Source organism: Ostrea edulis, chromosome 8, assembly GCF_947568905.1.
Source record: "Ostrea edulis chromosome 8, xbOstEdul1.1, whole genome shotgun sequence".
Lineage (NCBI taxonomy): Eukaryota > Metazoa > Mollusca > Bivalvia > Ostreida > Ostreidae > Ostrea > Ostrea edulis.
In genome coordinates, this window is record NC_079171.1 from 30646149 (window position 1) to 30662168 (window position 16020).

The following is a 16020-nucleotide window of genomic DNA, read 5'->3' on the forward strand; positions in this document are numbered from 1 at the left end:
AGAGATAGATCTCTGTTTGTGGGTTCAAATAATCTCGTTCACATTAGCATTTCGCAAACAGTGTCGTTGTTATCATGATCTTGTTTACAGGTATAGTTTGTCCTTGGATGGAATCTTTATGTACATGTCTAACACCTATTGTCATTCTTTACATTCTAATGGTAACTACGGATTACTCCGTGTACGGAGAAAGAGAATTTAGGGTGGGATTGACCAGCCAACAGATGATGCTTACCTCCCTTTTGCACCCGCTTCTATTTCGTGTTTTTATGGAGTATATTTGTCTTATCATAGATTTTGTACTTTAGAGAGTTCATAAGATTGATCATTGTTCGTAATTTTTGCCTTTTGTATGTTAAGGAAGCTGATATTGTTCTGAAACACTGAAAATGTGAAGGTTCAACACGAAGAAATTGTACTGTACACTTATATTTTATTGGACAATAATTTAAGATATTTCAGCGTCGAATGCTTCTCCGGTGTTTCAGTTCTGGAAGCCTTTTCTTAATCTGTGAAACAAAATTGAAAAAAAATATATATATTCTTTCATTTCAAATTAGAAACCACACAATTCATAGACTGTGTATTATCTGAAAGTTAATGGTATAATGAATAGGATGAGGTTAGAATATTAGTGTACGTGTTTAAGTCAAAGTAGTCAAACTAGATAATGGGCAGATATCGATGAGAGTAGAGTCACAAAGATGACGACGAATTCAACAGATTCCGAGTTGTGTCTGTGTATTGAGACTTTGAGATTTACTATGACAACAGCTCGATTATGTTCGCCAATTATCGTTCCTGTGCCCGAGTATACAATGATTGCGTCTGAGTTTATAGCGGTTTATACGAAACACTCATTTTAGGTATGGTCTCAAGAAATATTGCCCGGAGATGAACAATCAATTCGTTGCTCTGCTGTTTAATAATCAATTCTTGCTTGTGTAGATTTGCCATGAATATGGCAATGGTCGATAGTATAGCGAAGGATTAACCATAATATATTTAAAGTCAGCATTTTGCAAATTCCATGGTCTAGTTTGCCAGTAGAACATGTCATTAGGTGGAATGCTGTCTGGCGTGTTTCATACCAATTGCTAGACTGTTCTGTACACACTGACTTGGACTCCGATTACCTAATGAAGATACAGGGAAAACAAGAGATGTGACTGGTCGACAAGGGATGCTTACTCCTCCTAGGCACCCGATACCACCTCTGGTGTGTCCAGGAATCCGTATTTGCCTAACTCTCTATTTTTTCTTCTGTCTATACCTTTTCATTAATACGTTTGAATTATTGGCAATCTGTACTTGCGACAAATTGAAATTGAACAGCAAGTCAAGTGACTTACACAATTCAATTACATTAAAAAGGGGGATCCAATCAAAGGCATGACGTATTCCTTATTGTATCTTACTAAATAATATTACATATTTTGGTGATATGATTTTAAGCAAATATATCTAGAGTAATTTTTCTGAATTTACATTATCAGAATGACCTTAATAGCAATACGAATTGTACAACATTACGTTATATTGCCATATGATACTTACATCTGTTACGTCGACAACGTCCTAAGCACTCTGCCTCGGTTACGAAGTTATTTTCGTTTCCTTGACAACCTCCGTAAATGAACACTTCACAGCGATTGGTGAACCGATTGTACCACCAATTTCGGAATGCAGCTGCACATGGTCCAACAACCTGGGGCTGGCTGCATACATCTGCTCATAAAATACTTTTTCAGTTTATGATATGATTTACATGTAGATATTACATTTTCTTCTTTTTAATCGTATTAAAACATTTGACTGTGTTTTTCTATGTATCTAGGTTTGTAGGGGAAAAGAAGAAAAGCATCAAAATTGGTACCGTATAAGTTTTACATTATGACCCCTTGGTCGAGGCCTCTGCTGGTGGACTGTTAGTCCCCGAGGGTCTCTACAACCCAATAGCCAAGTACTTCGTTACTAGCTTGAACATACGGATGTATATTTAATTGCTGTGATAAAATTTAGAAATTCATTTCAAAATTAAGGATTATCTCCCTCATGCATATATCTTATCCTTAGACGAATTTGACTCCACCCTTTGCACTCTATTGTCCCCTAAACTAGCTCTAGGAAAAGTTTATCGTTATTTCGGATTTTAAACATTTCGGTTAAGCGTCACTGAAGAGACATTATTTGTCGAAATGAGCATCCGGTACATCAAAATTGGTACCGTATAAGTTTTACATACATCCCATTTATACTAGATGGTGAAAAGACTGGTTTTAGACGATTTTTGAAATCAGCAGGAAAGTTTTAGAACCACGCCGTAGATGTTTTAAATTCCACGGAGTTATGATTTTGCATATTATTATTTTTGGTTTGGTCCGCGGTTTACATTTGGCTGACATGAAAATAGCTTACACTTTCACTTCGCTGGTATGCAAGTTCGCAGATTTTATGTGACCGCAAACATAGCGTAAATAAACACTGCGCGTAGTAATGTACGAATACAGTCCGCCCCCCCTCCCCTTGTGTGGCAATGTTGAAAATCATCCAATATGAATTTAGAAAATAATTTGAATAATAAAGGTTACAGCGTGTATCTACTAGTCAAGGGCAACCACAATACTCAGTTTTAAATCAGGAAAAGGGTTCTAAATATAATGAGCATGGTTTTTTTTAATTTTTGACCTTGTGGCATTCAAAATGAAGAAAAGTAAAACCTTGTGAGTTTAAAACAAAATCTAATGAGAGTCATCTACTCATTAATACTAGTGTACCTATTTTGATGTTTGTCACAAAATATTTGAAAATAAAAATAAAAATCATATGTTCAGAGTAGTTTGACCCTTGAACTTTGACATTGTAGCCTCAATATTGAGAGTGATTCTATACTTCAGTGTACGTAGTTGGATGTCTGTCGAGCAAAGGATTCTAAAGATATTGAACGGAAAGTTTGTCCCTTGATCTTGTGACTCAAAATCAGTAGGGGCATTCATGATTTAGGGAAACCAGTGTACCATGTTTGGTGTCTGTCGAGCGAAAGGCTCTCAAGATATGGAATGGACAATATTTTCAGTAGATTTACACTTGATCTTTCATCTTGTGATCTCTAAATCAACAGGGGTCCTCTAATTTATAAGAGAAACCTATCTAAGAAGTATAACATCTATCAAAGTGTTTTTAAGATATTGCACAGACAGTACTTGGTCTACCAACCGATCGACCATCCCACATACCGAAAGGTGCAAACCAATATGCATTTTTAGGTCACCTGAGTAAACTCAACTCAGGTGACCTGAAAAGGCAATTCGTTGTCGTCCGTCGTCGTGCGTTGTGCGATGTGTGGTCTTGCGTTAATAATTGAACAAATTTAACTTCTTCTTAATAACTATCAGTCCAATTCTTTTCAAATTTAGTATGAAGCATCTTTAGAACAAGGGACACATAAAATGTAAATTGTAGGATTCCTGCACCCCTGGGGCCTTTGGGTGGGGCAAAACATGCCCCAAATTGACCAATTTTCAAAAACCTTCTTTTCTAGAACTGCAGCAGGAAAACTCTCACCAGGGTTATAGGTCCGCCCATTCTAGAAACATGTGACTAAAAGTAGGTGGGTCAATTATCATTGGGGCTATATCATACTTAACATTGTAAAACATCGATATGAATAGAACATTATCATTTGAGTGAAATCATCATCAAACTATGTAAAACAATTTACTATAGATAGATATAATATTGTCATTCGAGTTATATACCAGAAAGCCTTTGAGAAACGCATTACTATAGATACTGTTTACTCCACTTATACTGATGTAGCTTATATTGAACTCTCTTTAATTAAGAGAATACAACCAGTAATATCTTCTTTATAATTCAACATCAGTTATATAGAATTTGGATTTTATGAGCAATTCAGGTCGGTCTCCTAAATTTCAATGTCTTCGGAGTATACTGTAGACAGAATATTGACAGTTGGACTATATAGCATCTAAAAATGGAGAAACATATACTGAAATATACAGGGAATTTTTACGGGCCTATATTTTCACCCATCGAGACTTATGGTTGATAAATGATTGGTTTGTCTTGATCATTGATACCTAGTTGAGGTTGACTTATGGTTCGATTGTCTATATTATAATTACTTGGTTGAAGGTGACTAATGGTTCGATAATCTATATTAAAATTACCTGGTTGAGGTTGACTAATGGTTCGATAGTCTATATCATAATTACTTGACTGAGGTTGACTAGTGGTTCGATAGTCTATATTATAATTACGTGGATGAGGTTGACTAATGGTTCGATAGTCTATATTAAAATTACCTGGTTGAGGTTGACTAGTGGTTCGATAGTCTATATTATAATTACTTGACTGAGGTTGACTAGTGCTTCGATAGTCTATATTATATTTACGTGGTTGAGGTTGACTAATGGTTCGATAATCTATATTATAATTACCTGGTTGAGGTTGACTAATGGGTTGTTAGTGTATATTTTAGATACCTTGTTGCGGCCCTGGTCGAGGGCCTGGTTGCGGCCCTGGTCCAAACACTGGACGAACACAGTATGATAGACAGGAACATCCATATGGACAACATTTCAAACCTAAAACAAATCAACACAGATTAAGGAAAGGTTCCAACACATTTGTGTGAGATGATTCATTAGCTGGTTTTAAAAACAAGCTTAAACATACATTTCTAAACCTTCATTTAATCTGTAATTGGGTATTTATGTATACAGTTATTTAAAAAAAAAACCAAATTAACTTAAAAACATCTCGGTTTTACTTTATATTATGCCTTTTTCTATGTATTTATTGTTCTTTGTTTTAGTTTGTTTTTATTGTTTTACTCGTAAAGCGCTTTAGGGCAATTATCTTAATTAGATAAAGCGCTATATAAATGCAAAAAAAATAGTTCCGTAATAATTAAGCTATATTTCAATTGTTTACCTATCGTACACATCCCCAAGGAAGCAGAAAATCTAGACATGATTGCTATTAAAAGTTATTTCGCAATTAATTTGTGTAAAAATGAAAGGTCTCTTCATCGAAAAATATCATTCTGTGGCACTGCATAACATTTTCATTATCAGAACATTAGTAAATGTCAATTGTAATGATGATGATGTTCATAAAGATAATACAACTATTGCAGGTGTTCTTCATAGATGTTGAGCCATGATCGGACTGTCCACCATTATATAGTTAAATTGCATGCTATTATATAGATGTAGACTTCGTGGATATGTCATTATAAAGCGATTTCGACTTAGTGAACAGTTTAGTATTTCTTGTATTACAGGCATGTACCATCGTTGCTTTTTATCTTTGGAAGGGGGAGGTTTGTCAGGTTTTTTTTTCTTTGGAGGGAGGGACTTGTCTTTTTTGTTTTGGAAAGTAGGGGCTTGTCGGAAGAAAAGCTGGCTTCTCAAAAGACCTTGAAAAGCAACAACTCTTCCAGATCTTAATTCGGTTGGAGGTTGTACAGTGACTATTGCTATAAAACAATTTCTTTCCCAAACGTCATTCCCTTAAAGTAAGGAGGTAAGGGGTTGGATTCTTTGTCTATTAACTTTCATACTTCTTTAATATGAGTAGTCTTTATTCATAACATCCCCCTCACAGTATTCTTATTCACGACTGCTGTTAACAATAGTCGGGACCAGTTACCCAATATAATATTTATTTGAATTACAAAGTAACAAAGTCAAAGTAAAAAAGATGAAGGGAAATCCCCTCACCCTATTCCGTGTGTCTGTATCAGTCAAAGTGAATGCTATTGTAAGGATTATATCGCGTTGAATGTCATTGCAAACAATGTATCGACTTCTTTGAATGTCATTGAAAAGCAATGTGAAGTTGTTTGAATGTTTTTAGAATACGGTATATACTTGTTAATTACATCCCACCTCTGGTATATCCAGGGGTCCGTGTTTACCCAACTCTCTATTTTGTATTGCTTATAGGAGTTATGAAATTGTTCACTGTTCGTTATCTTCACCTTTCATGTACATCTTCAAATAACATTTACTAAGAAAATCTTGTACGGATTTTAGATAAAGCGAAATTTAGCTTTCGTTGTCATCTCTCTGTGGAAATATCAGAACTTTAATTTTGATTGAACATGAAGTGTAGATTAATCAAGGATTAGATTACAAAGGTTAGATTGATTGACAATAACTGAGTTTGAATTCAGAATGTGTTTTGGAGGCTATAACATCCATGTAACTAAACTTCAAATCATAGCCAATGGCATACTTTGCATTTGAAATTGTTTGTTGTATTTCATTGTCATTATAACTGGTTTAAGTTATGATTTTAGGATAACATTCCACATTAATTAAGTCATAATGCTTTCCGTGACAAATAAGTTTTGTAATTAAAAAATAAAGAATAATTTGAGAAATGACAAAATTTCATTACTACTATTAGTTGCGCTCTTGTGCGTTCCTCGGTATATAGACAGATATTAATTTTAAACTGATTGAAGAAATCAAACTATCAACTGACCGTAAGCGCAATCATAGTCATTGGAACATTCACTCGGGCCGGGAAGACAAACACACGGGAAAGCCCTTCCCTCATCAGACGGGCATTGTCCTGGTTTTACCGGAAGTATGCCTGGACCGTACGATCCGGCAAAGGCTACTGTAAGTACCTGCAATGTTAAGGAAGCATATATCATAAAAAGAAAAAGAAAGTGAATGGGACACTTTATTTTCGCTAGTGAATATTTCCAGCGGTTAATAAGTGCGTAGTGTGTGTTTTGAGTATTTTACTAGTTCGGTGTGATACTCTTTGCTGCTGTCTAAAAAGCATTAATCCATGGACCGCCATGTCTATGGCCGTAGACGAAAGATCCGATCCATGATTTTTGTAATGCTGTGGACTTGACGAAGAAACATTCATTAAGCATCCTGTATTTGACGCCTTGTCGAGATATCGAATCAAACCTTGACAATACAATTGCTAAACTGGAGGACTAACCTCTAGGCTAACGCAACAGCGTTGGTAATATTTAGGGAATGAAAAAAAAGAAAAAGAAAATCACAATAAGTGGCACCCATTCTTTGAAATGGTTTCTTTACAATGAAACGTTGCATTTATTTCTATGGCATTGAAAATAACTCCTGCAATTTTTAATGTTTTCTTTATAATAAAACATATCAAAAACCGTGTTTGCCCAACTATCTATTTTGTATTGCTTATAGGAATTATGAGATTGATCACTGTGCGTTATCTTCACCTTGCATCAAGCATTCCAAAACTTGAACTAAACGCATCTCCGACATTGAAAACATCCATAATCGAAACTTGCGTATCAAATCTCAATCTCTGTTTCATAGTTTGTAGCAAATTTGAGTAAAATCATGTGATATTCATAGATCTTTATCAAACATGGAACGTACAGTTGTATGTTCACTTCATTGCAAGGTTTTTGTTTAAAAAGGGGGGTGGTGGGTCCGAAGATGAAATTTCTCATTTTGTGCCGAAAGGTAGAATCAGTTGAGAATTTAGAAATTTAGAATGCGTTCGAGAACAAACTGTGTTATAGCTTTCGTTGAATATGAAAAAATGGGTCAATTAAACACAACTAGTTTGGAGGAATTTTCTGTCTAAAGCAGTCAACATTATGAAAGACGATAAAGATTTTTCAATATCAAATAACTCCGGAGCAATCAAGATAAAAACAATTGAAGTTAAAATATTAGGAAATGGTATTATTCAGCGATTGAGAACTGAAAATCAATGGAAATTAAGTAATATATAAAACAAACTACTTACACTGATCAGGATCGGGAGCTGCATGATTAAGATATTCCCTAACTGCCTCGATGTGCGCCGAATCATTAATTAATGTAAACGATTCCTTCGCTATTATACCAATAATTCATGCAAATTGTATCCACTAATTTCGACATTAAAATTCTAATAGTTTAAACAAGACCCGCGGTGAATCGTTACAAGAAGTACATTTAAAACGATGTACATTACCCTTTCCAAACGGATAATTCGAGAAAAAAAAATTAATCTTGATTATTCAATAAATATAAGTTTGAGTTATATTCATTTGATAGATAATAGATAATAAATAAACAAGGGAATATATTCGCAATTATGTCATTAAAGGTTACATTCGTGGTGCAGGAAGTTTCAACTTGACATGTGTTAAACATGATAATAATGCGAAATTGATGACCATGATGCATTCTAGTGTTGATAATATACCGGTACCAGCATATAAAACATAATTTGATTTATTTCATCTACCTTGTGTTTGATGGCCAAATTTTCTTTGGGTCAAAACAATCCCTGCTTTTAAGATTTTTATTTTTAGTGTACCACAAATTGTCGTTCTTTTGTGTGTTTTTTTTATAGAAAAAATCTGTTTGTTTCCTTCTTTGATGTGTCACGTTACAAGGGATGCTTACTCCTTGTAGGTACCTGATTCCTGGTGTATCCAGGAGTCCGTGTTTGCACAATTATCTTTTTTGTATTGCTTATAGGAGTTATGAGATTGATCACTGGTCGTTATATCTTCGCCTTTCATTCGATGATTTTTCAGTCATGCAGAGGTTTTACTAGCTTTCCGTGATATGCCATATTTTGACCAAGCGTCATGGCTTGTTTCTCTTTTCGCTGTGGATAAACTCGATTTATTTAGTTATGTTTAAGTTTCCTTTGCAGTGATGTTTATAGTATAGCAATGTTATGTTTTATTTACTTTTTGTTACTTTGTCTTTTATGTGAGATGTTATGAAGAAATCATAGACACGCACCCAGTTCTAGATGAATCACCAAGACGCTTTACCTATGTATGGCGAATAAGGTCTCAACAGTGATGGTGCGTTCCCATACTAAAGCCTACCGTGGCATGTGACCTCCATATTAAAGTTGATCATATTAGTAACGCACAGGACGTTTATTTCCAATGGCAGGTCACTAACTCCTACCTATGTTAAAACATTTAGGTTGGGTGCGGCGTCAGAAGCAGCAATGTAAACTGAATAATGCGCTGTATATGATTTTGACTTTGATTTATGACTACGGATTACTCCGTGTACATGATCAAGATATATGGCTCATGAGGGGTGTGGCCGGTCGACAGGGGATTCTTACTCCTCCTAGGTACCTGGTTCCACCTTTGATATATCCAGGATTTTATAGTGACAAAACGATTGCAGCAGTCAATAATCACTTCCGCCTCTCAACGTTTGTTCCAGAATTTAAGAAGGGTATTTCCCACTCTACCTACTCATATAAAAATGACACTATTTACATGGCGTTCGCGATTTTTATATATCCAATCACTGTCCGCAGTCACGAACTGTAGATTGTGAAAGTAGAAATGAACGTATCATCTTGTAACCTTTAAGTATTATTTGAAGTGGTATTTCTTATGTGATGCCGCAATTTCCCTACCGGAGAATCCGCACACCAGTTCATTTTTTGATAAAATGTGCAGCGTTGTTGGAACCCAGCGGGGGAATAATAGAATAGCCTGATTAGTCAATATCATAATTAATAAACTTATGAACATCAACAAGGGCGTAAGGAATGGAGCTATTTAGATCTTCTGAATGTAAGCTTAAAATAGGTCCGTCAGGTATCATATGACAACATTCAATGAGTAACGAACTCAAGCATTGAGTTTAGATAGATATATAATTGACGTAAAAAGTTTACCCCATGAAATATATTTTTAAAATTTGAAATGAAATGGTCAAAATTAAGAAATATTAAGATTTTTCTAATTTGAACCAAGCCCGATCGGAATTATAAAAAGGTAGTCATAGAGAGCATTGCAATCAGAAAACCACATTCCTTTGATGTAAAATGGTTTACAAATTAAATGACTTTATAAAGGAAACTAATTTTTTGATAAACAGTGCATACAATTAGCAACAATATGATTATTTTAGTAATTACTATCAATTTTGATCGGGATCGGTACTTTTTTCTCCAGTTTGAATATAGTGATTATATCTAAAGTGTGGTTATTTCGTTTCAAATTTTTTTTATTAATATATTTCTGCGATATATCTCTTTTCTAACTGACACGTTTTTTGAAGATTTAATCCGTAGATTTAAAAAATATTAGCAAATAACGTTTTCAATTTTCACAAATATTTTTCTTTAAAAAAATTAGAACATTTATATCTGAATCTTTTATACGTCTTTTAATATGTTGTACGGTGTGACTGTTGAGACGAGCGAAGCCCATTAACATCTTGCAACACTACTTTTATTCGCCTCTTCATTTAACGCGGGAAATATAACGCGCTTGGTGTAAACAGTTAAAAATTGTGACGTCATATTAGCTGCAATGTTTTTTCTTCTTTCAAACCAAGCAAAAACAAAACGTTTGAAGCTATGAGAAAGCTTGTCTGGAATTTGAAAACGTTAATTGTATTTTCTAAACAATCTAATTATTTTAATTACGGGATTGTCAATGAAGTATACCGCAGTGACGGCGACATTTTTCCGGAGGCATTATTTGTAATCCCCATCATTTTTCAGCTGATGAAGAGCAAACCACGTGACTCAATTGTGTAATCATTGGAGCGAGCTCGTCGCGTCGCTTTGCGACGCGACCTTCGCTTGCTATTAGATATTCATACCATGAACCAAATTACAGCGAAATTTGACTCAAAAATCTCTTATTTGCAAACCAACACTTTTTTCATCATTCCGGGGAAAATCACAAAAAAATCATATAATTGAGAGCTTGTATCATTCTTTCGCAGGTGAAACCATACTTCATAAGAGGTGTTTTAAAACGGGTCATTAAATAAAAATTTAGTATAATGAACTACCTTAAATTGTATCAAAGTCTTGTTATGATCATTTGAAACAGTTGATACATAAGAATTTTTATAATAGCTTTACATTTAGGTAAATGTAATTTAGAGTGTTTCTTGTGTTGTAATTTCAGCAGGAAATATATCTTTATGGTAGTTTGGAGTCAAATTCTGGTCCACTTTATACATTGTTTTTATTGATGCTGTTTTTTTTTGCCGAATTGTAAGCTGATCTCAACCTGTTTCCAAATAAAGAGATTTTCATGATGCTTGTACAGTTCAACCATTATCTAATTTGCTGCAATTAGTTGAAATGTTTCTAGCTAATTTTTCATATTCGTTTTAAGTTTTACATCCTTCCTATACTCTGTTGGTTGAATATTGTTTAAGGAGGTATTCTACGTCGTCATAATGGCTGACGTCCTTTTAAAACATAGATGAAAATATAGATATCAGCAATATTTATCTATTCGCTTCACAAATCATCACCCAGCTGAGTACCTAAGTAGGTTCTTACGTCGACTGCTAAAATGTAGATCCCGGGTTCGAATCCAGCAGGTTTTTTTTTATATTTTGTTTTAGATTTGTTATAATTAAAACTGTATTTTTTGACAGAATCAAGTAAATTTGAAAGTTTTCACTTTCAAAATATTGTTGTACTTCCACATTTCATCCATATCAAATTTCTCTGGTGTAGCATACATCCTTTATGTCCCACTCGGGATTGCTTCACTCATATAGAGACGTCACCATTGCCGGTGAAGGGCTCGGCGCTCATGGTCTTTACTTTATCATGCCACACTTGCTGTGACACCGGGACGCACCTTTTGCGGTATCATCCGAAGGACTGCCCCATTTAGTGTCTTCCCACTTAGCCTAAAACCCGAAATCTGTACGGGTGACTGGTTTTAGCTAGACGGGAATGTTGCACAGGTAAGGGGTACTGAGAACATATTCTAACACGGATCTCTTCTGATCGAGTCTATTTTAGATAGTTTTTTGAAAACTCCAACATTCTATTAGTTGAGAAATCATGATTGAAAATTCCAAGATTTCAGACAATTATTGCGTCATATGAAAATACTTTAAACACATGAAAAATTTCCAGATATTGTTTGAAAACTTGGTAATTTAATTTTAAGTTCACATGTCTGTGAACTATTTAAAGATAAGAATGATTAAGGATTTAAAATTCAAGATTATACATGTATATACAAGAAAATAGAATAAAGATTTACAGAAAGTCCGGAACATGGTCCACTGAATTACAGTATGCTTTGACTTAATCAAAATATTTTGAGAACTTGAACACTATACTTTAGACAATATATTTTATGAACATCATGTATTTGCAAATCTATGAACATGAGAAATATTTCAATGATTTAACTAAAAGGAAATTATTTGAACAAATGAGAACTTTTGAGAGTTTGATAAATCTATTGAGATTACATGACTGAAATGTCATATGATTGATAAGTTGACATTACATGTATATTTGAGACAAGTTAAAATATATATAGGAACAAACACGACTATGACACTCTAGCTGAATCAAGATATCTTCTGAAAACTCGTAAATTCCATAAATGATTTTTTCAAAGTGTAAGATATTACGATTGAGAATTCTAATACTTCAGCAATTAGAATATACGAGAATTTGTTTTATTGTATCACATAAATCAGAATTTGAGAACTTTCAACTACGTATATGTAAATAAGTAAATCTTTTATTATAGTGACATGTGTAATACAACTTTTGTATTTCAGTAAGATACTTGTTAATATAATTTTACACCCGATCCAACTGACCTATATGTCACTTTAAGCAATTAACATATTCTTCAACGATGTCTGCGCATGTAGAGTCATTCGGATGTATATTACTATCATAGATAATTGAATTATGTGGCTTTCCTTAAGTATTTTTGTCTGATTTTATACGAATTATAAATTATGCAGTTTGTCTTGGGAAATTACAAACAATATTAGTAAACACAGAGTCATCAATTTGATTTAAATGCACATTAAGTCCAATTTCATTATATAGAGTTTTTCTTTGTTCTTTATAAAACGGGCAGACTAGAAGAAAGTGATTTTCAGACTCAATTAGATTTATATGAGGTATTTTGAGATATCGTTTGAGAACTTCAAGAATCTAATTATGATTAATTTTGGAATAACATGACAGAGCGCGAGAACAATCTGAAGCTCGAGAACAATCCAAGGATTAAAAACCCACGTAAGAATATTTTGAACACCTGGTAAATGACTGTTTTGAAAAACAATAGATGGATGTAAAACTTATACGGTACGAATTTTGATGCACCAGATGCGCATTTTGACAAATAATGTCTCTTCAGTGATGCTCAACCGAAATGTTTGAAATCTGAAATAACAATGAAGTTTTAGAGCTATTATAGGGAAAAACAATATGATATTCGTTTGTCCATTCCATAAATACCGGTACACAATAAAATCCTACTTATCAGGTAATTATATCATGCAACAAAAACGTTTATTACCTGGATCTGTAATAAGGAAAATAAAATGTTTCCGCTGAGTTTTATATCTAAGTTTACAGTGCCACAGCGTGCTAGAATCATATGGATATTTCGAAATGGAAAGGCCAGAGACTCTAATGTCGTTCTCCATTTTACAAGGCGATCATTCTCAAAGTTCTGAAGTATTCCCTCTAAACTCAAGAGGAAAACAGTGCATGGATATGAATTTCATGTTCCTCTATTCTCTCTCGAGAAAAAAAAATAGCTCATATAAAAGGCATGATCTTAATTCAGTTTTAGAAATTGCATTTTTAATTCACATGTACATGCTTCTTTTGGATTTAATAAACTATCTATGGACTTTTATACTCTATTTTACCATTATTGAATTATTACTACTGCATGAAGTACAATTCATGATTCTTCATTCAGGCTATTACTTTCTCTGTACTGTTTTAAGTTCACCTGAGTTAAGCTTTCCACAACCCACGCCACCGTCTTTCAGTACTATCAGTACTTTAATTGTATATGTAATTGCATATAATATATATATGAAAATAAAATAGAAGTTTATAGAATGTTAGACACGAAATATTGGTCTTACCTTGGAACTAAATCTGTAGTTCCTCTACGCTAGAGATCATGGTATTTACAATTTCGGTAGAGGCCTTCCTACTCTACACGACTGCCTTTTATTTTGCTTACAGTTGTGCGAGCTTAGAGAAAGTTTATGGAAAAATGGGTGGGTTTTTGTCAGTTTATGTCCCGTCTTTAAGGCTGGGGTAGAAGGAGCCTGCCATTTGCAACTTTTCTCACCCTTGTCCGAAATATGCTTCATACCAAAATTTAAAAGGATTGGAAAGGTAGTTATAAAGATGTACAAAATGTTCAATTATCAACACATTTATTCACCATGACCATTTGTTTCCACCCTGGTACTAAAAACACTACCACTGAGGTCATACCGAAGCACATGATGCAAAATAGTTTTAAAGGCAAGGTAGTTTCCTCCCTTTTTTGTACGGTGAAATAAATGGAGTATAACCTACGCTAACATGACAACCACGGAGAGTTGACCCGCCGCTATTGAATATATAATATTTTACATGGTTCTGTTTTAGAGAGCAATCCTATTTGTAATGCAGAGATGTTTTCCTTAATGCAAAAGCAGTTTGTTCTTAAACCTATGAAGGGATCGTCACTTTCCACTTCTTTTGAATTATAATACTTCCTCAAAATTCATTTCTTGACGCAGTGTTCTCGTTGGTGATCGCTTACATTTTTTTGTTGTTGGTTAAATGTTATGAATTATTTATAATTGTATTTAATAAATGGAAAGTGAAGATAACGAGCAGTGATCTCATAAATCCCTTAAAGAATACAAAATGCATTGCATGTCTTGATGTCAATAATGCAATTTAGAATTATACGTGCGTTTGATTAATGTGTACATTATGCTTGTTGTTCATCAGTTAAAACACAGGTGGCAAATATACGAAAGAATCAGACAGGGGATGGGGACAACGGTAAACTGGCCATATTTGCATTCATATTTGTTCACCGGAAAACATTTTTCAGCAGTCCATATATACATGTAATTACTTTATTTACATGTAATATGCAAAGGAGGTGACAATGAAGAAATAGAATAAACACTTACATAAAAGACTAGAAAAACCATACAAAGATGACATTTCATCGCCTCTTACATTAAAGAAAGTCAAAACGAAATTTTCATTGTATAGCATATCGTTAAGGATTTCCTCCGATCCACATTTTCTGAAACTGTCGGTGATTAGTAACCTTTTAGAGGATAAAATATTATGAACAGGATGAAGTACATATTTTGTCAAAATTTCATTTCACAATAAAATATCATCAGACGATTTTTCATGCAATGTAATTTGCTGCGGGACATACTTTATTTGTTAATATTGCAACTTTCTAAATAAAGCTTTATGACTCCATCAATGATTTGATTCAAAATATATATTTGACTCAACTTTTTTGGCACCCTGTTTTTGCCTATAATAGCTCTAAAATTTCATTGTTATTTCGGATTTCAAACATTTCGGTTGAGCATCACTGAAGAGACATAATTTGTCGAAATGTGCATCTGGTGCATCAAAATTGGTACTGTATAAATTTTACATATACCTTATGCAAAGAAATAGGTTCGTATGCAAAGTCTCCATGAAAAAAAAAGTGATGACGATCTTGCCGAGTTGTCGCACCAAACCTCCACCCAGAGTTATCGCTCTTACCTTGACTACACACCCTTCAACGTGTCAATTCAAGATCGCAATTGCTTTCTAAACTGTCATGAATTTCACTAAAATGTAATCAAAATGTAGTGATTTAATGTTTTCGTTTAAATTGACACATTTATTCTCAATGTTGTCCGTTGTTAATCCAAATTATGATATACCGGTCATATTTCACTAGATCACAAGTCACAGCCACCAATAATCTACATTAAGCACATCATAATGATTTTTATGTCATGATATGTTTAGGGTTCATGAAATTGATCACTATTCGTTATCTTCACCTTTCATTGATAAAAAAAAATCTTAAAATAGCTCTTAAAATGTCCGAATTCTTATTCATGAGTGATTCAACAATAGTCACGTGCACTTACCCCAGAATGCGTTTGAATGCGCACACTGAAATTCCTGAGTGTACGGATAGCAGTGGTTAAAGAA

General features: G+C 33.9%; 1 protein-coding gene across 1 annotated transcript; it reads right to left on the bottom strand.

Moving 5' to 3' along the window:
- Positions 1 to 416: 416 nt before the first annotated feature.
- LOC125663067 (eppin-like) lies at positions 417 to 8009 on the bottom strand. Its single transcript, XM_056147368.1, has 5 exons — positions 7795 to 8009; positions 6520 to 6667; positions 4509 to 4610; positions 1558 to 1728; positions 417 to 509 (listed from the first exon to the last, which is right to left on the bottom strand). The coding sequence occupies exons 1-5, from the start codon at positions 7858 to 7860 to the stop codon at positions 505 to 507; spliced, it is 492 nt and encodes a 163-aa protein (XP_056003343.1). The 5' UTR covers positions 7861 to 8009; the 3' UTR covers positions 417 to 504.
- Positions 8010 to 16020: the final 8011 nt, after the last annotated feature.

Bases quoted from the DNA above. Each gene is read 5' to 3' on its own strand.
- LOC125663067 (XM_056147368.1), bottom strand. From the start codon at position 7,860: ATGATTCGGCGCACATCGAGGCAGTTAGGGAATATCTTAATCATGCAG. The intron at 6,668-7,794 runs GTAAGTAGTTTG...TTAACATTGCAG, and splicing joins AGCTCCCGATCCTGATCAGT to GTACTTACAGTAGCCTTTGC. The intron at 1,729-4,508 runs GTATCTAAAATA...TTTTATGAGCAG, and splicing joins TCGACCAGGGCCGCAACAAG to ATGTATGCAGCCAGCCCCAG.